Source organism: Procambarus clarkii, chromosome 78, assembly GCF_040958095.1.
Source record: "Procambarus clarkii isolate CNS0578487 chromosome 78, FALCON_Pclarkii_2.0, whole genome shotgun sequence".
Lineage (NCBI taxonomy): Eukaryota > Metazoa > Arthropoda > Malacostraca > Decapoda > Cambaridae > Procambarus > Procambarus clarkii.
This window is the reverse complement of record NC_091227.1, coordinates 20,434,633-20,460,998: the sequence shown is the minus strand read 5'-3', so window position 1 is coordinate 20,460,998 and position 26,366 is coordinate 20,434,633. Positions and strand designations below refer to the sequence as shown.

The 26,366-nt window shown below is 47.0% G+C and overlaps 1 protein-coding gene and 1 long non-coding RNA gene across 7 annotated transcripts in view; one reads left to right on the top strand and one right to left on the bottom strand.

Annotated features, from left to right (window-relative positions):
* Positions 1-2,051: 2,051 nt before the first annotated feature.
* Positions 2,052-26,366, bottom strand: part of LOC123746012 (uncharacterized) — a 129,770-nt gene continuing 105,455 nt past the window's right edge. For 2 of the 6 annotated variants that reach the window (XR_011224989.1, XM_069314181.1), the window contains exons 2-4: positions 22,876-22,918; positions 2,440-2,534; positions 2,052-2,245 (exon numbers count right to left, since the gene is read on the bottom strand). Coding sequence is in view for 1 of the 6 variants with exons in the window: in XM_069314181.1 (XP_069170282.1) it covers positions 2,147-2,245; positions 2,440-2,534; positions 22,876-22,918 (237 nt within the window). In the remaining 5 variants the exon portion in view is untranslated. Of the gene's footprint in view, positions 2,246-2,439; positions 2,535-2,847; positions 3,642-3,963; positions 4,792-22,875; positions 22,919-26,366 lie in introns of those variants that run through there. The other 4 variants (XR_006771440.2, XR_011224986.1, XR_011224987.1 and 1 more) reach the window with 4 other exon arrangements.
* LOC123746014 (uncharacterized) lies at positions 5,108-7,947 on the top strand. Its single transcript, XR_006771441.2, has 2 exons — positions 5,108-7,488; positions 7,618-7,947. It is a non-coding gene; the product is annotated as an uncharacterized lncRNA (long non-coding RNA).

Genomic DNA, 26,366 nt, shown 5'->3' with positions numbered 1-26,366 from the left:
ACACCATCCTTCCTCTCAACATCCTTTCCCACACCATCTTTCCTCTCACCATCCATCCCCACACATCCTTCCCCACACCGTCCTTCCTCTACCATCCTTTCCCACACCATCCTTCCCCACACCTTCCTTCCCCACACCTTCCTTCCCCACACCATCCTTGCCCACACCATCCTTCCCCACACCATCCTTCCTCTCACGGTGTGGGGAAGAATGGTGAGAGGAAGGATGGTGTTGGGAAGGATGGTGAGAGGAAGGATGGTGTGGGGAAGGATGACGAGAGGAAGGATGGTGTGGGGAAGGATGGCGAGAGGAAGGACGGTGTGGGGAAGGATGGTGAGAGGAAGGACGGTGTGGGGAAGGATGGTGAGAGGAAGGACGGTGTGGGGAAGGACGGTGTGGGAAAGGATGGCGAGGGGAAGGACGGTGTGGGGAAGGATGGTGAGAGGAAGGACGGTGTGGGGAAGGACGGTGTGGGAAAGGATGGCGAGGGGAAGGACGGTGTGGGGAAGAATGGTGAGAGGAAGGATGGTGTTGGGAAGGATGGTGAGAGGAAGGATGGTGTTGGGAAGGATGGTGAGAGGAAGGACGGTGTGGGGAAGGATGGCGAGAGGAAGGACGGTGGGGAAGGATGGTGAGAGGAAGGACGGTGTGGGGAAGGATGGTGAGAGGAAGGACGGTGTGGGGAAGGATGGTGAGAGGAAGGACGGTGTGGGGAAGGATGGTGAGAGGAAGGACGGTGTGGGGAAGGACGGTGTGGGAAAGGATGGCGAGGGGAAGGACGGTGTGGGGAAGGATGGTGAGAGGAAGGACGGTGTGGGGAAGGACGGTGTGGGAAAGGATGGCGAGGGGAAGGACGGTGTGGGGAAGGATGGTCCTTCGCCACACCATCCTTTTAGTTATGCTTGTGGGGGTTGAGCTCTGGCTCTTTGGTCCCGCCTCTCAACTGTCAATCAACAGGTGTACAGGTTCCTGAGCCTACTGGGCTCTTATCATATCTACACTTGAAACTGTGTATAGAGTGCCTCCACCACATGAGATGGAATGCAGTAAATTACCGACACTGGGAGAGTAACGTCTTCTTGGCTCATTTGGGTATTTAGTTTTCACCTGTGTCCCACCCGTGCTAAAGAGCTTATCTACCATGTCAATGCCTTTATTTTATAGGTTGTGATCATGTCCCCTTAGTTTCACGAGTTTCGGATCCTGACATTTCCTCGTAGCTCTCGGCTCGGGGGACCAGCGTCGTGGAATGGCATACTTTACCTTTTCTAAGGTCAGTGTGTTTGAGTAGATGTAGACTAGGTTGGAGCGGCATATTTCAGTATTGGTTTGATATGAGGTATACAAGTTTAAGGATAAATTTGCTTTAATATATTTCGGTTTATGCCAAAATATTGAATAGTATGCGCTCTAAACATAAGAAAATGGAGCGTACATTATAGAAAACGGAGAGAAAGGTACACTACACTAACTCACGATTGTTTTGGGGACCAATGCAGTTCACAGGTTTGGTTCCCAGCTTGGTGCCTTTGATAATTACAGACTACAGGATGGGTCCACAACCCCCCCTCCCCCAGGGATGGGAATAGTGACCATAACACCTACGTAATAGGTACTGGGTTCAGTACCACCAGCACATGTTGGTACAACGTACCCTATGCTTCAACAGTGATTCAACACCGTATACCGTGCTTAAGGGTCTAGTACAGTCGGGTTTGTTTTCTACCCACAAACTAGAATTTCGGGTTAAGAGTCCCGGGCGGAACAGGAATTTGGCACATTTCCTTTCACTTAAATTATTCTACTCTCCTAGCAGTACGTATTCAACGGTCAGCTGAAAAAAATGCTGTAAAATGTATTATAGAACAGACTAGCCAGCGTTAACGTTTTTCAGATACCAACTCGTCAAACACAGGAGAAGTCATTCAGTGTAGATACCTAGCGAGGTCCCTGGGGGCCCAGGTCCAAAAATTGTGCCACAAGCAGGTTTTACAAGTAATTAATGCACCCACACTGGCCTGTAGTGACGGGTGGGGAGGGAATACTGAAGATTGTGTTGGTTTAAATTTTATTTTACAACTTCACTAAGTACACCAGGTGATTTTCTGGCAAACTTAATCATCTGCGAGACCAGCCTTTGATGTCTTTACGTGATGCCAGGCAATGTCGTGCTGTTATGGACGTTCTTCAGTACCCAGAGACCGTCCTCGTCGCCTTCCCTGTTGTCGGCTGTGGTCGCCCGAGCCTGGGGACAGGAGGAGAAAGTTATTAGAACAATTATACTCCTTATAACATTAAAGAAACCGTGACTAGTTATTCACTTTTTCACCTCCACAGAGGTCTAAGTCCCTTACGAGTAACCTGCACTTTAATCTACCGAACTATGCATGTTACGACAATGAGCCGTAGGAGTAATACAGTAAAACAAGCCATACGGACCCTCCAGTGTGACAGTTTTAGGACAGCTGGTGTTCCCCGATGACCGCCGCCAGGTCCTCCTGCCTCGCTCGTTGTCCACATCAACTGGATCCCACCTAAAATATTACGTAGTCTTAGAACATTGTCATTTAGTAAATATTAGTCTAGCAGGATCATATTTGAAGTCAATGCACATGTATTTAAATTTATAGCTCAAGTAAACTTGAGTTTTTTATGAAGTCTTCCTTGTCCTTTGATAGTAACTAGCTGGAAGCCTCTGCCAAGACTACCAGTAAGTTTGCTTGCTCCAGCTGTAGGTACCTCACGCACCATGAGAAATGGTAGTTCTTACCAGCCCTAGTTGCCATGTATCAAACTAAATTAAAATAAGTTTTAATAAAATTGGACTTTTTTGCTATGCAAAGAGACCTATACAAGATTATGCTACACCTTGGTAGCAAGTTTGACTGCCACGAAGGAAGGAAACCATCAGGAGACAGCGCCAAGCCTTAACGATTATATAGCACTGTGGGAAGTGTCCAGGAGACTAGCACCCCGAGGCTTAAGGCGCTTGTGTCAAGCGTCTGCCTTGTCTAGATCCCCGGTGAGGGGGGGGGCCGCTGACAGACACTACTACGAACCGGTAGTTTCATAATGATCGTTCCTGTGCGATGGTCAGGACGAATTATTCCGTTAACTTATTAGAATTATATACATAACTTGCCGAAATCATGAGCGATACAATTTACTGAAATGCCGTCAATTTTACAATACACAAAAAGTTTCATAGTTAACGTTGATGGTACAAAACACCAAATACTATGGATAGACAGCCTAAAGATTAACAAAACCTAGTTTTCTAAAAAATTTCACTAGAAAGAATTACATCTTTCGCCTACTGAATTTTAGTCATGTTTTAATAATATGTTTTAAATATAGTTAAGAATGTGGTTTCAACGTTTTAATACCTAGTAACCCCACTGTTCATTAAGAAATTGTTAGTGTATCTAGCCGAATTTGAGGGCCAAGGCCAGACGTTAAGGGGTAGCCTCTCGCATGAGAGGAGTGAGGTGGAGGAGCGTCACAGGCCAGTTTGCCTCTGCTATAGTGCCACACACAGCATTATGTGCACTTGACGATTCGAAGGTTAGGTTAAGGCAAATCTTAAATAATCGTAGTTCTCCCCCCCATAAGGAGGGGCGGCGACGCAGCAAGGGGCAGGGGCGGAGGGGGAGGGAGGGGGGACGCAGCAGGGGGCCGAGGGAGGGGGGACGCAGCAAGGGGCCGAGGGAGGGGGGACGCAGCAAGGGGCGGAGGGGGAGGGAGGGGGAGGGAGGGGGCGGCGACGCAGCAAGGGGCGGAGGGAGGGGGCGGCGACGCAGCAAGGGGCGGAGGGAGGGGGGACGCAGCAAGGGGCGGAGGGAGGGGGGGACGCAGCAAGGGGCGGAGGGAGGGGGGACGCAGCAAGGGGCGGAGGGAGGGAGGGAGGGGGGGGGGGACGCAGCAAGGGGCGGGGGGAGGGAGGATCCTCACCATACAGCTCACCTTCAAGAGACGAAGCTGAACTGTATACTAAAAGTGAGGTAAAACACACTGAAGTGCATTTTGGCTCATCCTTCCTTTTATACCCAGCAGCCAACCAAACCCGGCCGCTGATTGGTTGACATTCACCCTAAAACCTCACCCCATTGGTTAACATTCTCCGAGTCTGAAGTGTCAATTAACAATGGCCAACAGCCACCCCTGCACTTCCCCAAATACGACCGAGTCTCTAATGAACCAATAATGATCCCCAGCTTGAATATTTGAAGTTGTTAATTTCAAAATATAATTCACAAACCAAATACAACATTCTATTGTAAATGTTGCAACAGAACAACAGGTACAACAGAGCAACATTTGTAGTATAACCGGCAGTGAAGTAGTAATCGTCCGTCAGTCAAGCACTGTTAATGGCCGCTCCACAACTACAATATACAATATATACAATAACAGACTAACCAACCAACTAACCCAAAGTCCCTGACACAACACTGGATGATGTTAAATATTTGCTTTCAATTGACTTAATATATTGCTCGTTAATGACAAATTATTAAGTGATTTTAACTTACTGAAGTGCGAACATTTATGCTTTATAATAACTATTAACGTCCAGGATGACATTGTTCAGAATATTTTTTGTACACAAGTGCACAACTGTCTTGTCGTAACCTCCGCCTCAGACGACCACAGCCAGAGAGTAAGGGATGTAACTAAGACCGTCTTGCACCATCCTTCCCCACACCATCCTTCCCCACACCATCCTTTCCCCACACCATCCTTCCCCACACCATCCTTCCCCCACACCATCCTTCCCCCACACCATCCTTCCCCACACCATCCTTCCCCACACCATCCTTCCCCCACACCATCCTTCCCCCACACCATCCTTCCCCACACCATCCTTCCCCCACACCATCCTTCCCCCACACCATCCTTCCCCACACCATCCTTCCCCCACACCATCCTTCCCCCACACCATCCTTCCCCCACACCATCCTTCCCCACACCATCCTTCCCCCACACCATCCTTCCCCCCACACCATTCCCCACCTCAGCTATCCCAACGTCAATCTTCTCCACATCAACTGCTCTCACCCCCACATCTTCCCCTACACCATTCCATCCCCACATCCTCCATCCTCCCCTGCACCTTCAACCAGCATGTTCAGCCTGCTTCTCACCTTCCATCCTTACCCCAGGCCTCCTTCAAGACCATAATATATTTACCCTTTCATTTCCTCAGTTCTCAGTGGAATTATTTACATGGTCAAATATTTCTATACTTTTAATGATGATTTTATTTTTATTTTGCAGAGTTTGAGAAGCTGTTAATTGCCTTCTACGAGTCGTGTCCACAGCCAGGGCGTAAAATCTTTAATCCTGTATCCATACAAGAGTAATCCTGTGTTATACATAGCAGGATATGGTGTTACGTATAATGATTCCCGTGTAAATGATCCTTCCATTCACAGTGTTTGGGGCATAGCACTGTGCTCCTGTGAGTCAGAACAGCTCCCGTGAGAGCTGAGACTCACGGAGACTGAGACAAGAGACTCACCCTTGTGAGTCAACCGTGAGTCAGATTCCAATCTTTCTTTAAATCTTTGAGTCACAGTGTAAGTATTTTTCTAGTCGCGTGCTGTAATTCAAGATGGCCGTGTTCGCTCTTCCCATGTTCTAGAATCTAGATTATAGTCGTCATAATTCTTATTGTCATTATCTTAAACTCCTGTATACAGTGTCTTATCCTAGGAATACAAGACAGTAGTATAATTCTGGACGATGTCCGTATTCATGACTTAAACAATATCCTAACCCAGAAATTCACAAGATTGAATCATATGATCCCAGATACTGATCTCTAAGTTTCTCAGTGTCAGAATACAAAGTGTCTCATATTGTGACTGATCCCAGACACCAGCTGTGTCTGATCCCAGACACCAGCTGTGTCTGATCCCAGACACCAGCTGTGTCGGCCTCCACAACACCCAAGACACCAGCTGTGACTGTCACCACAACACCCAAGACACCAGCTGTGTCGGCCTCCACAACACCCAAGACACCAGTTGTGACTGTCACCACAACACCCAAGACACCAGCTGTGTCTGTCACCACAACACCCAAGACACCAGCTGTGTCTGCCACCACAACACCCAAGACACCAGCTGTGTCTGTCACCACAACACCCAAGACACCAGCTGCCTTCACTCGTCAACTCTCCAGAACGCTACATACCCAAAACACTTTCCTTAATGTGAATATTCAGCACACGTTCAATACCCTTCCTCCTTTTCCTTCATAGTTGGGTACTCAATGACTCTCCTTCGCGCCTAGTGCCTCTGGTGTCCCGTCAACAATCCACCTCACTCTACGGAGCCAAGTTTCACCCCAGTTACTCTTTGGGGAAAGTTCAGGAGACCCATTTCTCGAAAGAAGCATTCTTTCAATCAATATTTTTAGGTTGTCCTCCTGTTTAGTGTCGTTGGTCTATTTTTACGACTAATTTGTTGTTTCCATTGTGAAGTGGAGGTGTTTGAGGTGTTTATAAGAGTTTAAGGATGTCTCCGCTTTCAGTCACCATCTTCTATATGATGTTTTAGGCGTTTGAAATGCTTCGATGAATATAGACTTCCAGGAGTGTGGCTCTGGGCCGGAGTGGAAGGACACTGGTGACTCTGGCTCCGTCAAAGTCCAGTGGGCAATGGGGTCAGGGGGGCATCTGAGAGGTGAGTCAAGTACATAAAGAATTCATTTGTATTGTAGTACAAATTTGCTTTCTTCGGTAATCAGCATTTGTCACGCTTAAATATAAGTTATTCAGTAATATTTATATGCACGGTAATATATTATCTAGAGATAATATGGAAACAATAATTATTCCAGCTAAAATTCTCACGCGTTCTATTTAGCGATGTTAAAATATTATAGTCTGGCATAAAAATACCTTTATTTAACCGTTTTCTCTAGACAACACCACACATACCACCTTCACGATCCTCAGGCGGGTCACAGGAAATAGTGTGAAGATAATATTTTGCTGAATGATGGCTTTATCTTGTACCACTCTTACAGCACATGTCGGACTTCACACTCCTGTGATGTTATAAAAAATGTCGGCACGGCCTGCTCCCACACTCCGGTCCACAGGGGAGAAAACCCGAAGACGTTTGGCTCGACTTTCGAAGTGCAGCCTACTTGGAGTTCGAGGAAGTGCAGCCTACTTGGAGTTCGAGGAAGTGCAGCCTACTTGATGCTCCAGGAAGTGCATCCTACTTGGAGTTCAAGGAAGTTCTGCCCGAAACGCTTTGCGTAATAGTGGCTTTAGGCATTGTATGTACTAGCTCTATCTATAAAGCCAACAAACTTTGACAAAGTGCAGCCTACTTGGAGTTCGAGGATAGCGTGACTGCCAGCGACCGGGCTATCAGCTGTAGACACTTGTGAGCTCTTGTGATGCTCGAAGCCTCTTCTTCAACGCCTTCTGCAAGTGTCGAAACGCATGTAGTGAAAAAATGTTGCAGGAAGGTAAAGTATCCCACTATAATACATAACTTGTGGTGTATAACTGTCAACTTATTATCACATATTGGCCAGAAATAATGACACCAGTACTAGAGTTCGAGTTATGACCTCTAGTAACTGTTCTGCCCTCAGGGACGTGGAGTGACGGGGAGAGATCCATACCATCTGCCACCGTCACCTGCTGTCACCTCCGTCACCACCGTCACCTAACTTCTGTCTTCCAGGGACGTGACGTTTGCTCCTCCCTGAGTGACACGCGCCGCCACGGACAATATTCCACACATGACCGGCACTTTTAAGAAGCTTCTGCATGACACATATCTCTGTGACAATCACGTGTCACGATGCTACAGACACATTACGTGTTTATATAAACATCACGGAACACATGTATCATATGACATATTTATTAAGTAATAACCTGATGATTGATGCTTTGCTCATATTAACATAATAATGTTTTGTGAAGTATTTCTTTCCTATTCCCTCAGAGCAGAGAAAATATTTGGAATGAAAAATATTTAAAATTAATTCTGAGAGAGAGAGAGAGAGAGAGAGAGAGAGAGAGAGAGAGAGAGAGAGAGAGAGAGAGAGAGAGAGAGAGAGAGAGAGAGAGAGAGAGAGAGAGAGAGAGAGATAATAATACAGGAGTTAGCAACTGTTGTAGCGACCATTCGCCCCGCGCAGAGCCTCGCTCCATATGGAGAACACACAAGACACCATTATTATCAGTAGAAAGTAGAAACTTATGATGCGCGGGCAAAATTAACATATAAACATTTCTACATGCAGGTGGAGAGAGTAGAACCGTGTAGAATGTTGGGAAGGTTAGCCCAGGAGTCCCTCAAGGGCGCCCAAGGCTCTCAGGAGTCCCTCAAGGGCGCCCCAAGACCCCCAGGAGTCCCTCAAGGGCGGCCAAGGCTCCCAGAAGTCCCTCAAGGGCGCCCCAAGATCCCCAGGAGTCCCTCAAGGGCGCCCGAGGCTCCCAGGAGTCCCTGAAGGGCGCTCCAAGGCTCCCAGGAGTCCCTCAAGGGCGGCCAAGGCTCTCAGGAGTCCCTCAAGGGCGCCCAAGGCTCCCAGGAGTCCCTCAAGGGCGGCCAAGGCTCTCAGGAGTCCCTCAAGGGCGCCCAAGGCTCCCAGGAGTCCCTCAAGGGCGCCCCAAGACCCCCAGGAGTCCCTCAAGGGCGGCCAAGGCTCTCAGGAGTCCCTCAAGGGCGCCCGAGGCTCCCAGGAGTCCCTCAAGGGCGCCCCCAAGACCCCCAGGAGTCCCTCAAGGGCGCCCCAAGACCCCCAGGAGTCCCTCAAGGGCGGCCAAGGCTCCCAGGAGTCCCTCAAGGGCGGCCAAGGCTCCCAGGAGTCCCTCAAGGGCGCCCCCAAGACCCCCAGGAGTCCCTCAAGGGCGCCCCAAGACCCCCAGGAGTCCCTCAAGGGCGGCCAAGGCTCCCAGGAGTCCTTGGACAGTCCTGGAGCCTATTAAATAAGCTCCACTACTAACCAGCCCCCGACGACACTCGTGGATCTATTTGGGTACAATTTTTCGTCAAATTCTGGCACGTGCTCAATGTATGTTTGGGAGGGTGATCCTAGACGGCATGGGTTCGAGTCCTGGTCGGGTCATTTAGATTTTTTTGTAATTTTAGAGTGCGTGGGAGGGTGAGGTTAGGCCACCGTTACCTGTGGCAGGTGGCTGCAGGAGACTGATCTCCTGGCCGTGAGCACTCTGGCTCTCCGCTCTAGCAGGAACTGGGCCACGCACTCACACGTCATGGTACTGTATATATAGTCATTATATATACATTATAATATATACATTATAATACATAGTCATTATACACCCGTTGGTATGAGGTATTCATTAGAACATCCTCGTAATCCATTCACAGTGTGCTGGTGTTGGCCAGGTGGTGGTGTGAGACCCTAGAGCAGGATGGGCGTCGTAGCGGCTCCTAACTCACACCAACTCATAAATTCTCCAGCAACAGCATAAATATGTATATACTCAAGCTTGGTATATACAAAAAATACTCTCATTGGGCACTATAATAAACTAATTATCTCGTCTTGGTAGAACAATCACCCATATCTTCCGCCATAACTTCTCTTCCGACATTCTAAAGATTGATTGTTGCCGCTGGAGGCGGCTAGTTCATTGTGCACCCCATACTCATCCTGTGAGCGGTAGCGCAAGAAGGATTACAGAGGGCACAAAAAGCCTTTATCAGACTTCAACGGTAATTATCACATGAACAATTTCATCTATCCTTCACACCTTATAATTATAATATTAACTAGCTACAGAGATGTTTCCATTTCAATAGCTATGTATTTACAACTAATCACTCTGTATTATTGTCAGGTGTCTCCTCTAATTAATGAATCCCCAGGATTCCTATAGCTCTCATCCCATCCTAACCTCTCTCTCTCTCTCTCTCTCTCTCTCTCTCTCTCTCTCTCTCTCTCTCTCTCTCTCTCTCTCTCTCCCCTCTCATAGCCAGACCTGGACACGTTCTCAACACGTAAACAACTGATCACCCTTCAAGTGCCAAGACTTCCTTGTCTGAAGCTCATAACGGCGGTGAAGCCAAATTGCTCAAAGTTTCTATTCTTGCAAGAAGATAGCAGCATCAGAGAGAGTAAGATATCTCCCAATACCTTTCACCTGAATTCTTCCCCCCCCCTCCCATCATTCCTCCCCCAGCCCCCTCCCCATAATCTTCCCCATTCATAGCTGACTACAGCAGCCGTGGACCTGGTGGCCCCTCGCCTGGGGGATGAGGAGTGACTGTGGGCCCATGGAGACGTACTGGGGGCTCCCCCAGGCCACAACACTGGTAACTAATCTACAACATCCGCCCCTCTCGGTACTGTTGGTGGAGCGTCGACCTGCCGTCCCCGCACCAGGCACAGTACACACACACACCACACACACACACACACACACCACACACACACCCACACACACACACACACACACACACACACACACGCACACACAGGAGCGGGGCTATGGGACCAAAGAGTCAGAGCTCAACCCCTGCAAACACAACTAGGTGAGTACACACACATTTGATTGGTCATGTGGTAGTGTATGGTAATAGGTAATTATGAGGAGAAAGCGCTTGGCCAGCAGGACTATCCACCACTTGAAAGGGATAGGACAGTGCGAAGGAATCGGTCCATCCTTCTTGAAAGAGGACGGCCACAAGACCTAACCAGAACGTACGTACCCAAACCACCCACCTAACCTAACCTTTGATGCACAGAAAACGGGGATATTTGTGAGCTCTCCATAGTACTACGTAATTTGTACGTTGGGATCATCGTACACAATGAGACGTACTAGTCAAATGACGTACTAATCAATTAGTACTGACGATTAGACGTACTAATCAAATGTACCCATAGTAGGAAAATAGCATGTAAAGGATTTGGGAATAATAATGTCTGACGACCTAACGTTTAAGGAGCATAACCAAGCAAATATTGCGACAGCCAGAAAAATGATAGGATGGATTACGAGAACTTTTAAATCCAGGGATCCTATCACAATGGTTGTACTCTTCAAGTCACTTGTGTTGTCCCGTCTTGAGTACTGCTCAGTACTCACTTCCCCTTCAGAGCAGGAGGGATTGCTGAAATAGAGGGAATACAGAGAACATATACGGCACGTATAGACGAGATAAAACACCTAAATTATTGGGATCGTCTCAAAGCCCTCCAAATGTACTCACTAGAGAGAAGACGAGAGAGATATCAAAAATATACACCTGGAAGATACTGGAGGGCCAAGTACCAAATCTACACAGTAAAATAACAACGTACTGGAGTGAACGGTATGGAAGAAAATGCAGAATAGAACCAGTGAAGAGCAGAGGTGCCATAGGCACAATCAGAGAACACTGTATAAACATCAGAGGTCCACGGTTGCTCAACGTCCTCCCGGCAAGCATAAGAAATATTGCCGGAACAACCGTGGACATCTTCAAGAAGAAACTAGATTTATTCCTCCAAGGAGTGCCGGACCAACCGGGCTGTGGTGGGTATGTGGGCCTGCGGGCCGCTCCAAGCAACAGCCTAGTGGACCAAACTCTCACAAGTCAAGCCTGGCCTCGGGCCGGGCTTGGGGAGTAGAAGAACTCTCAGAACCTCATCAACCAGGTATCAACCAGGTATCAGTCGAGAGGACGGGCTGACTTTCCCAGCCACTTGGACCACCGGGGGATGGAACCCCGATCCTGTGCGACATGAAGTCGTCATAATACCGACCAATGCCAGTGGAGGTGGAAAGGGAGGCCTTGTAAGGTATATAAGGTATGTAAAAAGTCGAGCTTCAGTTGTTGAGGCCCCGCTGCTGTCGGTCAGCTGATGTCATGGTCACAGTTGTTACTGTGTGGTAAGTCTGGATCAGTACTGACACTTGCTGGGTACTCCAATATGGCGGCACACTTGCTGGGTACTCCAATATGGCGGCACACTTGCTGGGTACTCCAATATGGCGGCACACTTGCTGGGTACTCCAATATGGCGGCACACTTGCTGGGTACTCCAATATGGCGGCACACTTGCAACACGACGCATCTGTTGTTCTGCCTCTTCAGTGAGGCTGAGTCACTACCAGAAAATTCAGATTGTAAACTCTGTGATAATCCTCTAATGCATTTACTAGAACACTATATTGTTGAATGTGAAACCGTAAAAGATTTTAGACCTCCTGGCCTCTTGTACCACCAACTGTATAACTATTTCATTGACTCAGTGTTCTGGACGACATCCTAACAATTTATCCACAATTTGCTTGTCCATTTTAAAGAATGAAGAACAATTTTATTTAAATTACTTCCAAGCTGCATCACTTATGAACCCATCCCTGCCCTTGTGTGGCAGTGCACAGTAAAAAGTTGTTTTCACATATCCATACATTAAAACATTGAATGTAACCATGATATATATGTGCCAGTTTAGACCTATTGTCTTATGTATGACCCTCTGTCCTGCGTGACAGTGAATACCACCATTATCCTCACTTTAATAGGACTTAATTGAAATCCTCAGATTAGGCAAAATTGTAATTAATTTTGTCAATAAAGATGTTAATAATAATAATCTGCCTCTTCCATGTAACCAGCCGGACGCGTGAACGAAATTACTCAGGGAAAGTGTTGGGGGAAATGTGTGGTTGATAGGGAAACTTTTTTTTGGAGGGGGGCCGGGGGCCGGAGAGTAGTTGGGTAATGGTGGTGGTGGTGGTGGGGGTGACGAGTCATTAGTGGCTTGGTGTAGATGTGAACGAGAAAGTTTGGGGAAAACAGGGAGATTCCCCCACCACCATCCCCCTTCCCTCTCCACCCCTCATCCCAAGGGGTACTGTTCAGGAGCGGGGCTATGGTGAACCCGTAGTGGACTAACCTAGCACAGGAGCGGGGCAAGTAGCACGGGCTATGGTGAGCCCGTAGTGGACTAACCTAGCACAGGAGCGGGGCAAGTAGCACAGGCTATGGTGAGCCCGTAGTGGACTTACCTGGCACAGGAGCGGGCTATGGTGAGCCCGTAGTGGACTAACCTGGCACAGGAGCGGGCTATGGTGAGCCCGTAGTGGACTAACCTGACACAGGAGCGGGGCAAGTAGCACAGGCTATGGTGAGCCCGTAGTGGACTAACCTGGCACAGGAGCGGGCTATGGTGAGCCCGTAGTGGACTAACCTGGCACAGGAGCGGGCTATGGTGAGCCCGTAGTGGACTAACCTGGCACAGGAGCGGGCTATGGTGAGCCCGTAGTGGACTAACCTGACACAGGAGCGGGGCTATAACTTGGTATAGTGGCAGAAGCTGACTCATTATATCCAGCGACAGGTATATAAGGAGTCGGTGTTCAAGGTATTCCATATAGTTTACTTATGACTATATATACAGCTTCTCTGTAGAGGTGGAGAGCGAGCAGACTCGACTCCTGGTTGCCTACTGTCGAAGACCACCATCAACCGAAGTTGTTGAGATTCATTAAAGATGGTGAATTACAAAATAATCAAGATGGTGAATTACAAAATAATCAAGTTCACTTTATCTTTTATTAAGCTCGTCTTCCAAACAAAGAACCCAACGTCCATTCCATGCACCCGCCAAACCCCCTATTTATGAATGACAACGCCCCTGTTTATATATGTTTATGAAGTCCATTCCATCCAGTGGTCGATCCCAAAGACGCATTCATAACTTTTAGCATGCTGTTCATTCAAAACAGGAATGTTATCAAATATAAAGTAATATTATTTTATATTAACATATTGTGCATATTTAGGCACTGGTTAGGTTAGGTGTTTAGGATCTGTTGGCGATTATTTGAATTTGTAGTTCGTGGGTGAAGCACTTGTTCCAGAGGTGTTCTCCTCGGGTCGCAAGCTCTCGACGACGGTCCAGATTCACGAAGCAGTTACGCAAGCACTTACGAACCTGTACATCTTTTCTCATTCTTTGGCGGCTTTGTTTACAATTATTAAACAGTTAATGAGCTCCGAAGCACCAGGAGGCTGTTTATAACAATAACAACATTTGATTGGGATGATTTCATGCTCAACATCGACTTTTTATACCCAAAATATGCCAATTACTGAAAACTGCGATGGGTCATATTTTGCCCAAACCCCCCTGCAATTTTCAAAATATCTGAAATGTCGGAAATTTGACTCCTGAGCGTGATTTTTGAGCCGAATTCTGACTCTCTGCACCTATTTTCATTTTCAAATTACGACTTTTAATACCGAAAATATGGCAATTACTGAAAACGGCGATGGGTCATATTTTGCCCAAACCCCCCTGCAGTTTTCAAAATATCTGAAATGTCGGAAATTTGACTCCTGAGCGTGATTTTTGAGCCAAATTCTGACTCTCTGCACCTATTTTCATTTTCAAATTACGACTTTTTATACCCAAAATATGCCAATTACTGAAAACGGCGATGGGTCATATTTTGCCCAAACCCCCCTGCAGTTTTCAAAATATCTGAAATGTCGGAAATTTGACTCCTGAGCGTGATTTTTGAGCCGAATTCTGACTCTGCACGGATGTTTAATAAATGAAACCAAAGCCGTCAAATTTTGAGGAAGGATGTACACGTTCGTAAGTACTTACGTAACTACTTCGTGAATCTGGCCCCCTAGTCCTTAGTAAGACCATCATTGAAGAGGATTGAGCGAGCGGACTGAAAACACTGAGGATCATGATGCTCTTTAAATAAATAAATAATAATAAATAAATAAATAAATAAATAAAAATAAATAAATAAATAAATAAATAATAAAAAAAAACCTTTGTTGTGCTACCAGAAGTGTAACTGCCCTGATGTTGCTAAGATTAATCTCCTTTAGCCAACTCCATCGGGTCTAGTGCTTCAAGACACCAACCAGGCCACAAACACTAGCCGCCCCCCCCAGCCAATGTACTGACAACCCAACATACCACACACGCAAACAAACGACACATACACATATGTTAACCCATGGTGGACAGGCCACCGAACTTTCAAGCCTCCTCTCTCTCTCTCTCTCTCTCTCTCTCTCTCTCTCTCTCTCTCCTCTCTCTCTCTACACCCGCATCCTCTTCCTAAATTTCATCTCCTTATCCCTCTACCTCCCCCATCCTTTCCAATTCCTTTAGACATCAAAGCTAAAAGATGCTCTTTTTCTCATCACCAGATGCTTGTTCCTCTCCAGAATAACTTCCCTACCCCGGTCGAGCCGGTCGGCCGAGCGGACAGCACACTGCACTTGTGATCCTGTGGTCCCGGGTTCGATCCTAGGCGCCGGCGAGAAACAATGGGCAGAGTTTCTTTCACCCTATGCCCCTGTTACCTAGCAGTAAAAATAGGTACCTGGGTGTTAGTCAGCTGTCACGGGCTGCTCCTGAGGGCGGAGGCCTGGTCGAGGACCGGGCCGCGGGGACACTAAAAAGCCCCGAAATCATCTATAACCTCAAGATACCCCGACCCTGAGGTCTTCAAGACACAGCGACCCCAAGCAGGGTGCAGACGACCGCTTACTGCTGATATCTGTGTTAGAGAAATGTCTGAACCTTCCTCTTGATATCACAGTGGAAGCAAATCTAGCGTTAGTTGTTGACTCATCAAACAATTCTAATGATGTACTTTTGTATTATTGGCCAAGATTATAATTAATTAGTGTACAAGAATTAGTCACTCACATTTAACCTGGCAGTTAATTAATTAATTAAGCACGTGTTCGCATATGATACAAGAAGTTGGTAAAGATATGACTGAATGTGGAAGTCAAAGTTACTTATCCGTTCCTTCTCTCAGTAATTCTCTCACAGTAACGACAATGACACTTCCACAGGACCCGGATGGTGATGTACGGAGCTGTATCAGTATATATATTGTCTTGGAGTCGAAGCGCTTTGGCAGTAGTTTATCACTCAGGATAAATACATACACCTTGCTTCCTGTTGAGGTTTTAGTTATCTTCGTGAGTAGGAAGGGACGGTTACTTGACCCTGGGCGACCCTGGACGGCCCTGGGCGACCCTGGACGGCCCTGGGCGACCTTGGGCGACCCTGGACGACCCTGGGCGACCTGGGCGGCCCTGGGCGGCCCTGGGCGACCCTGGGCGACTTGGGCGACCCGGACGACCCTGGACGACCTGGGCGACCTTGGGCGACCCTGGGCGACCATGGGCGACCCTGGACGACCCTGGCGACCCTGGACGGCCCTGGGCGAACCTGGGCGACCTTGGGCGACCCTGGACGACCCTGGGCGACCCAACAATCGCCCAGGATCGTTAAAAGGCTTCCAAGTCCAGGTTCAAACGAAGATTTTGTACAAATCAGGAGGTATCAACCCCTGCATTTGGCTACCAGACTGCTTCGAAATGCTAAACATTCTACCGGGTCAAGGTTATGTAGAGCTTCTGATTGTTGATGCTCTCTCTCTCTCTCCTCTCTCTCCTCTCTCTCAGCTCTCACTCTCTCTCTCTCTCTCTCTCTCTCTCTCTCCTGCCCATCCACCAATCAATCTCGGTAATCAATCTGACTTTCCCTCCCGGCTTTCCATGTCAGCCGAAATAAGAGCTAAACTACAGGTAATGCTTTGTCAAGTCCATTGTCGTCTCAGAGATGCCTTGGATGGAGAAACTCTGCCTGAGAGAGAGAGACGAGAGAGAGAAGAGAGAAGAGAGAGAGAGAGAGAGAGAGAGAGAGAAGAGAGAGAGAGAGAGAGAGAGAGAGAGAGAGAGAGAGAGAGAGAGAGAGTGGACCCCATACCCATCCTGTGGACGGTAGTGGGCCCCCATAACCCATCCTGTGGACGGTAGTGGGCCCCCATACCCATCCTGTGGACGGTAGTGGGCCCCCATACCCATCCTGTGGACGGTAGTTGGGCCCCCATACCCATCCTGTGGACGGTAGTGGGCCCCCATACCCATCCTGTGGACGGTAGTGGGCCCCATACCCATCCTGTGGACGGTAGTGGACCCCATACCCCATCCTGTGGACGGTAGTGGGCCCCATACCCATCCTGTGGACGGTAGTGGACCCCATAACGACCAATCAAAGTGGTTGGGCACTATTTTAGGTTCAGAATCTGAACACAAAATCACCTTAAATCAAAAACCTTAAGCAAGTTATAATCTTGATAAGCTAGTTACCCGGTTACTGTATATAATAGTCTTTTTATAGTACAATCGTTTAAGAACTGGATAATTGTCTCCCATATATTGTTCGTATTCATATTGGGCAATTCCAGCTTTGTTAAGCGGGGGATACTTTCTTAAGCTGTATATCTCGAGATATGTATGTATGGCAATTGAGATTTCATGTAAATTTCCATCATTAAGTAATTGACCGATAGTTTGATGTCTCTTGTTAACATTTCGGCACCACGTTGGCAACCTTCCAGGCTTCGGATAGTCTAGATGCTTCTAGAATGGTGTAATAAATATACAAGGCCTGGGGATGACAGCGCCAGGTTGATATTCGCTTAGTGAGAACATACTTCGTCTAGTTCAATACCGTTCACATAGTAGTTGGGTACTATGGTGAGTCAGCCGACTGTTGTGGGATGCACTCTGGGGAAGAGACCTCGAGAAGCCTATCAGGCTTTCCCTCCCCAACGGCGGAAACCAATGAATATATGAATATACTTCCGTATAAATATGTATACGAAAGTCTATTTATATTTATACTAATCTTCGGCTGGGGACGAACACCTTTTAGAACCTTCTAGAACACCCACTAGAGGGCGTCTGGGAACACCTAGAGCGTAGGTTCGAACCCTCATCAAGACCCTTGTAGATTTGTTCACTTGATATATGACGTTATTGTAATTCCTGTGTGTAACACCATACAGCTGACTTGTTATGAATATGTAACTTTGTGTAAACAAGCCACAAGTCCAACGACAATTAAGCCGAATACTTTCTTTTCTAATGACAATTGCCCGCGCGAGACTCAGCGACCACTTACTTCCCCGCGCAGGGACGAAGGCTCATTACCTCAATGAGACCAAAAGGATTCGAGTCTCTATTTACCTGATGGGGATCTTCTTTCCCGCTGACATGGTCGAAGATCCCATTGAAACACCCTTGGTTCGTGCCCCGGGACGTCATCTCCCGCCCACAGTCACGGTCAGTGGGCGGCCTAACATCCCTCCGAGTGGGCGCGCGCGGGCGTGTATATAACATAGAGACCGTCCGGGAGTTTATCAGTCCTAGGAGAGTAGTCCAGTCGGAAGTGTATCTCTGGCCTGACGCCTGTATACAGTACTCCTGTGTATACATATATCAACGCTGCTCCGTATATTATACAACCGTGTATATCTCGTCGCTTCCGCATACAGTGGCCCAGACGTGTACAGGTCTCTCTCAAGATGAACTTTAAGGGTAAGGCGGTGCAGCTGTGCAGAGTACGCAAGTTGGTGCTGTGTTGGGTTAAGGCTAAAAATTATCCTACTAGAACATGGAAGCGGCTGGCGAAAGTGACCTACTGTCCCGTTTTCTGTTTTGGGTCCTCTGGTAGGTTAGGAGAGTAGGTCAGGACACTAAAACTTTGACGTTTTCATCACGCTTTGAAACCTTAGGAGAACTTGCTGCTCTCCTAACCTACCAGAGGGCCCAAAACTTGCTGTTTTGGGTCTATTTCAGTTGGGAAATGAATTTCCATTTTCTAGTACGGCAATTTTTGGCCGTATCGTATAGGAGTGAGTATGCGTATACCCATACTCAGCTCCACACCTCCAGTAGAAGGTCTTATGACTCAAGGGAGGGTCGTGTGACCTCGTAGGCAACAGCCAGGATTCATCAATAATTTACTCGCCCACTTACGTTCCGTAAGCGGGTGTACATCTTTCTTAAATAATGGCGGCTTTGTTTTAATTTATTCAAGAGTTTAATAGGTCCGAAGTTTACAACAATAATAACCCTGGGTTGTGAAGTTGTGAAGTTTATTAAGTAATTATCAATAGAAGGCACCAAAATGTGAAGCTTATAAAATGTTCAATAAATGTAAACAAAGCTGCCATGATTGTTGAAAGATGAACAGGTTTCGTTAATGATTACGTAAATACTTGGTGACTCATGGCCTTGGACAATTAACGATTTCTGTCAACGTAGTCGACAGGCGTAGGACGGAACGCTGTCAACTCTCCTGGAATTCAGCAGGGAAATTGACTCACGAGCAGGGTGACAGATTCTGGCCAATTGACTTATGGCCAGGGCGAAAGATTCTGGCCAATTGACTTATGGCCAGAGTGACAGATTCTGGACAATTGACTCACGGGGAGGGTGACAGATTCTGGCCAATTGACTCACGGGGAGGGTGACAGATTCTGGCCAATTGACTCATGGCCAATTCATGAATTAAGAAGAGATGAGCGGTAGACAGATTGACGCCTATGAGTTATAGTATGGTAATCAACAGGAGGTGCTGAAGGTTAACATATACGCATCACACGCGTGAGGACCCAGGTTCGAAACCTGGGCAGCCTTATAGGCTGATTGGGCACCGTTGGTTCCCTGCTTGGGGCTTGGGTAACTGGCATAATTTGATGACAATTACGTAATTTAACAACGGATCTCATCTAACAGGAATACTGGTCGCTGTAGTGGTTGGAGCTGCGTGGATAGCGGCCGATGACGCGGTCGGAGACGCGGCCGAAGAGGCGGTCGGAGACGCGGCCGAAGCCGCGGCCGAAGACGCGGCCGAAGACGCCCGGGAACTCCAGCAGAAGGAGGGGGACATAGTGGAACAAGCCAAGTTCCTCCTTGCCACCCTTGATAACAACCAGTCCGTCACCATCAGCAGTGACGGCGCCTGGTTCATCGGGTTGATGATCCTGGGCATCTCGGTGGCTGTGGTAGCCATCATCATCCCCTTCATCTGGGGCAAGAAAGAGCCTGAAGACTATCCGGATTTCACGTGAGTATCTGAGTGCCTTGGAGTGTCTCAATTACGTGTCCCAGACGGTAGAGGAGTGTGTTGCTGGGACACGTGATGACCCTAGCAAGTGCTTCAGGTGTTTCAGCAGTCTACAGTTATCATTAGTATTGACCTCATCCTTCTAAAGTGTCTATTAGTCTACTGGTATAATTAGTATTGACCTCATCCTTCTAAAGTGTTATTTCCAATTTAACTGTTTTATTTCTTTATAGTATTATAATTATAATACTTGTGTTTCTCTTACGCACTCTCTTCCTCTTTCTTCCTTATCTTGTAGGTAAATTTATTACTCAATGTTGACATTAACTGTTCCTCCCATGTTGACAATGTCCGTGTGGTATAGTCCTTGTGAGTCACGTTAACCTGGAGTCCTCTGGGACACCTCCCTCCTGCAGGTCCTATGGCGTTCCTCCTGCCTACCCTGAGAGCTCCTACGCCGTCCACCGCACCCTGGAAGAAGCCGCCACGAAGTATCAGAAGAATTCCGTTGTGTCTTCATAGCTCAGGAGTCACCGGACTTGTCTCTTAGTCTCCCAAGACTCCTTTTCAAGATCTTCAGTCTTCCGAACCCCGCTATTTGGCTCGTATTGGTGTGTCTTGTATCGATAGGTCACCAGACGGTGTGTGGAGGAGGCACTTGTGTCCGAAATGTCCGTCCGCTTTTGACGAAGTTCGAAACTTAGTGGTGGACGCTGTCAGGACGAGTCGGGGTTTGTGGTGTCCTCTTGTGGGACTTCGAGGCATAGCGACCATCGCTTGACATGACCGTCATACCTGTCACTACTCATGTGACAGCCTAGAGAAAACCTCCCCACCCCTATACTCCTTTCCAGCCTCTTCAGTTGTAGCGTCGCTGAAGGACGGTTAGTTCTTAGGACGCAAGTGACCAACCTTTGTCCAACGTATTTGATAATAAAGCACTTTATAAGTATCTTTCAAAGGCCCTTTAAGTAGGTACTTGCTGATATCTTGCTGACGGACCTCACAGGGCACTCGATCGCGACACACCCTCAGCAGTCACTCCTTCACCACACACCCCCATCAATCACATACGATTCATCAATCCTCCAGTTGAAGCACTGCGTAGATTACATGACGCAACTCTGTACACATGTGTCTTATGTCTCATGTATCCTGGCCCTACGTCATGCACATGTCTCCCATCATCTTCAGACCACCAAGCATCTCCACCAGGAGGGTCCCAGTAGTACAATCGGCTACGTTCTCGACTCATAATCAAGAATCGCGGGTTCGAATCCCGGGCGGGACAGAAATAGTGAGGTCACTATGCACCGATATGACCAACCAATCATATAGTAATGCTATTACCGGGTCACGTGACCTCACGTGACCTAATACTAGACAACCGTTACTAAGACTATACTTGTACTGAACGTGTATATTACAGGTATTCAGATCAATTAACTTCCTTCGTGTCAATAAGGCGAGATGTACGTTGATCATGTCTTATTGAGGTATGATTTAAGGGCATGATTGGTGTGATTGATCCACTTGGAGTGGTCGGTAGAGCGGAGGTTTTGTATTTTTGAGGTCGGCGTTCGATTCCCGACGGTCCAAGTGGTTGGGTACCGTTCCTTTCCCTTGTCCACATATCCCAGCTCCTGGTCCACATATCCCAGCTCCTGGTCCACATATCCCAGCTCTTGGTCCACATATCCCAGCTCCTGGTCTACATATCCCAGCTCCTGGTCTACATATCCCAGCTCCTGGTCCACATATCCCAGCTCCTGGTCCACATATCCCAGCTCCTGGTCCACATATCCCAGCTCCTGGTCCACATATCCCAGCTCCTGGTCCACATATCCCAGCTCCTAGTCCACATATCCCAGCTCCTGGTCCCCATATCCCAGCTCCTGGTTCACATATCCCAGCTCCTGGTCCACATATCCCAGCTCCTAGTCCACATATCCCAGCTCCTGGTCCCCATATCCCAGCTCCTGGTTCACATATCCCAGCTCCTGGTCCACATATCCCAGCTCCTGGTCCACATATCCCAGCTCCTGGTCCACATATCCCAGCTCCTGGTCTACATATCCCAGCTCCTGGTCTACATATCCCAGCTCCTGGTCCACATATCCCAGCTCCTGGTCCACATATCCCAGCTCCTGGTCCACATATCCCAGCTCCTGGTCCACATATCCTAGCTCCTGGTCCACATATCCCAGCTCCTAGTCCACATATCCCAGCTCCTGGTCCCCATATCCCAGCTCCTGGTTCACATATCCCAGCTCCTGGTCCACATATCCCAGCTCCTGGTCCACATATCCCAGCTCCTGGTCCACATATCCCAGCTCCTGGTCCACATATCCCAGCTCCTAGTCCACATATCCCAGCTCCTGGTCCCCATATCTCAGCTCCTGGTCCCCATATCCCAGCTCCTGGTTCACATATCCCAGCTCCTGGTCCACATATCCCAGCTCCTGGTCCACATATCCCAGCTCCTGGTCCACATATCCCAGCTCCTGGTCCACATATCCCAGCTCCTAGTCCACATATCCCAGCTCCTGGTCCCCATATCTCAGCTCCTGGTCCCCATATCCCAGCTCCTGGTTCACATATCCCAGCTCCTGGTCCACATATCCCTTCCAAGTGCTATAGAGTCGTACAAGTAAAGAGAAAATGGGCCAAATTCACGAAGCAGTTACGCAAGCACTTACGAACGTGTACATCTTTCCTCAATCTTTGACGGCTTTGGTTACATTTATTAAACAGTTTACAAGCATGAAAACTTGCCAATCAACTGTTGTTATTGTTATAAACAGCCTCTTAGTGCTTCGGAGCTCATTAACTATTTAATAATTGTAAACAAAGCCGCCAAAGATTGAGAAAAGATGTACAGGTTCGTAAGTGCTTGCGTAACTACTTCGTGAATTTACCCAAGGAGTTTAGCCAATGTTTAGGCTTTACTGGTGACAGACAGACAATACTCACCTCCCACAACACCAAAACTCCACGTGGAAATGAAGGCACAATCCTAGAACACAAAAAAATCTATTAAACAAATGTATGTTAGTCAAGCATATTGTATTATGCATATTGAATAGAATATTGTATTCTAACGATCTACAAGCCAAACTTTATGCACAAAAATCCTAATTTAATCCATTTATAATTTACCTAGTACCTTGAATTTGTTCTTCTAACATAAACTTGTATTTAAAATACAATCTGCGCTATTGTTTACAATGTGTTTATTAAATTGTATTATTCTTTTTCGTTCCGTTATGTTTCATTCTGTGAATGATTTGCGTTAGGCTGCTATTTGCTTAGCTGAACGAACTAGAGGGTTCAGTTCCTGACCCGATTATGTGCCTCTGTAATCCTTTACACCACCACCCACGGGATGGGTATGGGGTGCATAATAAAGAAAGAAATGGATTGAATTGCTACTTTCTCAGCTGAGAACTTCAGATAAGACTTGGCCTTAAAAAAACATGGAGGGAGAATACTTATTATTTCCTACCTTTTTGGTGAGCTGTACTTTAGCGGCCACAAATATATATATATATATATATATATATATATATATATATATATATACATATATATATATATTAATCTATTTTGTTATTCAAATTTTAAAATAAAACTGTTAAGAACATTTTTAATCTTTAATTTTCTTCAAAATTTATTCGTTTAATTTTCATTTAAGTTATACAAACTTGTTCTTATGATTATACATTATTGTATTTAACTTCAGCACTCACAATGACAACCCGAAGCATCAGTCAAACTACCGACTACCTATTTACTGCTAGGTAAATAGGGGCATCAGGCACAAGAAACTGACCCTTAGGACTTTGACCTCCGAGCGCAGCCTACTCGGCCACAAGGCCTTGTGTATGAGGTGTGAAGAGGGGAGGGAGGAGATTGTATGCATTTATGTATATAATGAATGTTGTATACATGCGCGAAAGCCTGTATATGAGTTGTTTGTGAAACAGAGGAGCAACATATGTCCACAAGAAGGCGTGAGAAAGTTGTAATTGATGGGTTGAAACTTTGTTTAAAATGCAGACATATTTAGGTGAAAGTTAATGACGGAGAGAGAGAGAGAGAGAGAGAGAGAGAGAGAGAGAGAGAGAGAGAGAGAGAGAGAGAGAGAGAGAGAGAGAGAGAGGAACTTGTCCCAGCAGAATGACTGAGCTGGGAGTCACCATCCCAGCACAACAGCATCCAGCTGGGACTATCCCAGCTCTCTGTAAATATCTCCCCACAGTCCCAGGAGCTGTGGGACACTACACCAAGCAATCCCAGAACATGTGTAAATATGTGAATTATATATTATATTAACATGTGAATTATATCAACGCCACACAACAACAACAACAACAACAACAACAACAACAACAACAACGCCACACAACAACAACAACAACAACAACAACGACCCTCCCGACAAACACACAACTTTTGGTTTATTTCGTTGTTACAAATTTGTAACAAGGAAATAGTAGTGATGGTGGTACTATAGCAACCAGACCACTGGTTATCTTGAGGTTATCTTGAGATGATTTCGGGGCTTTAGTGTCCCCGCGGCCCGGTCCTCGACCAGACCTCCACCCCCAGGAAGCAGCCCGTGACAGCTGACTAACTCCCAGGTACCTATTGACTGCTAGGTAACAGGGGCATTCAGGGTGAAAGAAACTTTGCCCATTTGTTTCTGCCTCGTGCGGGAATCGAACCCGCGCCACAGAATTACGAGTCCTGCGCGCTATCCACCAGGCTACGAGGCCCCCAGCTGGGGGCCTCGTACTGTACTGGTACGTACATACGTACGTACTGTACTCGTACTACTGGTACTGGTGCAACAGTACTAGTAGCAGCAGTAGCAGTAGCAACGACAACAACAACAGCTGCGTAGCAACAGTCATCATGGTAGCAATGGTTGTAGCAACAAGTCAACATGGTAACAATGGTTGTAGCAACAGTCATCATGGTAGCAATGGTTGTAGCAACAAGTCAACATGGTAACAATGGTTGTAGCAACAGTCATCATGGGGCAGGGAAGGGAGGGAATTATCAGGGGGAAAGCACCAAGCCATTACGACTATATAGCACTTGGAAGGGGGGCGGAGGGATCAGGATAAGGATTTGGGATGGGACAGAGGGAAGGAATGGTGCCCAACCACTTGTGGAGGGTCGGGGATTGAGCGCCTAACGTAGACAGCGTTCAATGTCGTTGACAAGGGGCCAGATTCACGAAAGCACTTACGCAAGCACTTACGAACGTGTACATCTTTACTCAATCTTTCACGGCTTTGGTTACATTTATTAAACAGTTTACAAGCATGAAAACTTCCCATTAAACTGTCGTTATTGTTATAAACAGCCTCCTGGTGCTTCGGAGTTCATTAACTGTTCAATAATTGTAAACAAAGCTGCCAAAGATTGAGAAAAGATGTACAGGTTCGTAAGTGCTTGCGTAAGTGCTTTCGTGAATCTGGCCCAAGGACAGCAGCCCCCGGCCTAAGTATTCACCCGGCCGCAGCTCCCATGACACGCAAAAAGCCTCGTTCCCTCGTCAACAACATCGTCAGACAGCATAACTACACCCACCGACCACTAAATACCACTAATAATAATAATAATATATATCTGTTATAATAAATAACAACCAGTAGGCCCCAGATGTGCCGTTCTCTAATCGGCTGTATACGTTTTCTTTGCGCTATAAACAACTGCTATTTTTAGCGTCCGGAGAAGGCGCGTGTCGAAGACTATATAAGTCGGAGTGTGTCTGCTCGAGGAGCAGTACCGTGGAAGTCCTTCAACCGGTCGCGTGTACACCTGGCTGGTCCTCGAACCCGTGGGAGACGTACTCGAACCAGCAAGCCAAAGAAGCAAGCATGGCCTTCAATGGTAGGCTCCTGTGGTGTGTGTTCTGCTCTTGATTTGCCACTCCGTTAAAAATCCAACCTCCTAACCCAACCAGGAACGTACGAACCGAATTAACCCACTTAACGTATTGAGTCCGATGCACAGAAAACGTAGATTTTTGCGTGACGTTACTATAACGTCAAGAACGTGATCTATGAGTCGAGAGATGTGACCTGCTCGTCTGGTGATCTGGACCAACTACCGGTGTGGTGTGGAATGTTTGGAAACAAGTTTAAATTACTTTTTCATTGAGCAAATACATAAAAGTACTTTTGTAGTCATGATGGCGCACTGTGATACATGGCTAGTATAACAACTACTTACTCAACGTACAAAAAATGGACTGTTGGACCCCCATAAAAGGTTCACGATTTGTATTATTGAATTTTGCTCAAAATATCGTATTCGATAAATGGATACGAAACTGGAGAACCTAAAGTAATCTAACCTATCCAGGGTGTAAATAGGCAGTACTAGGCCTACTATATGTGCCAAAAATAGGCCTAGGAATGTTTGTTTGGTTCTTGGCTTTTTTCTTTTTG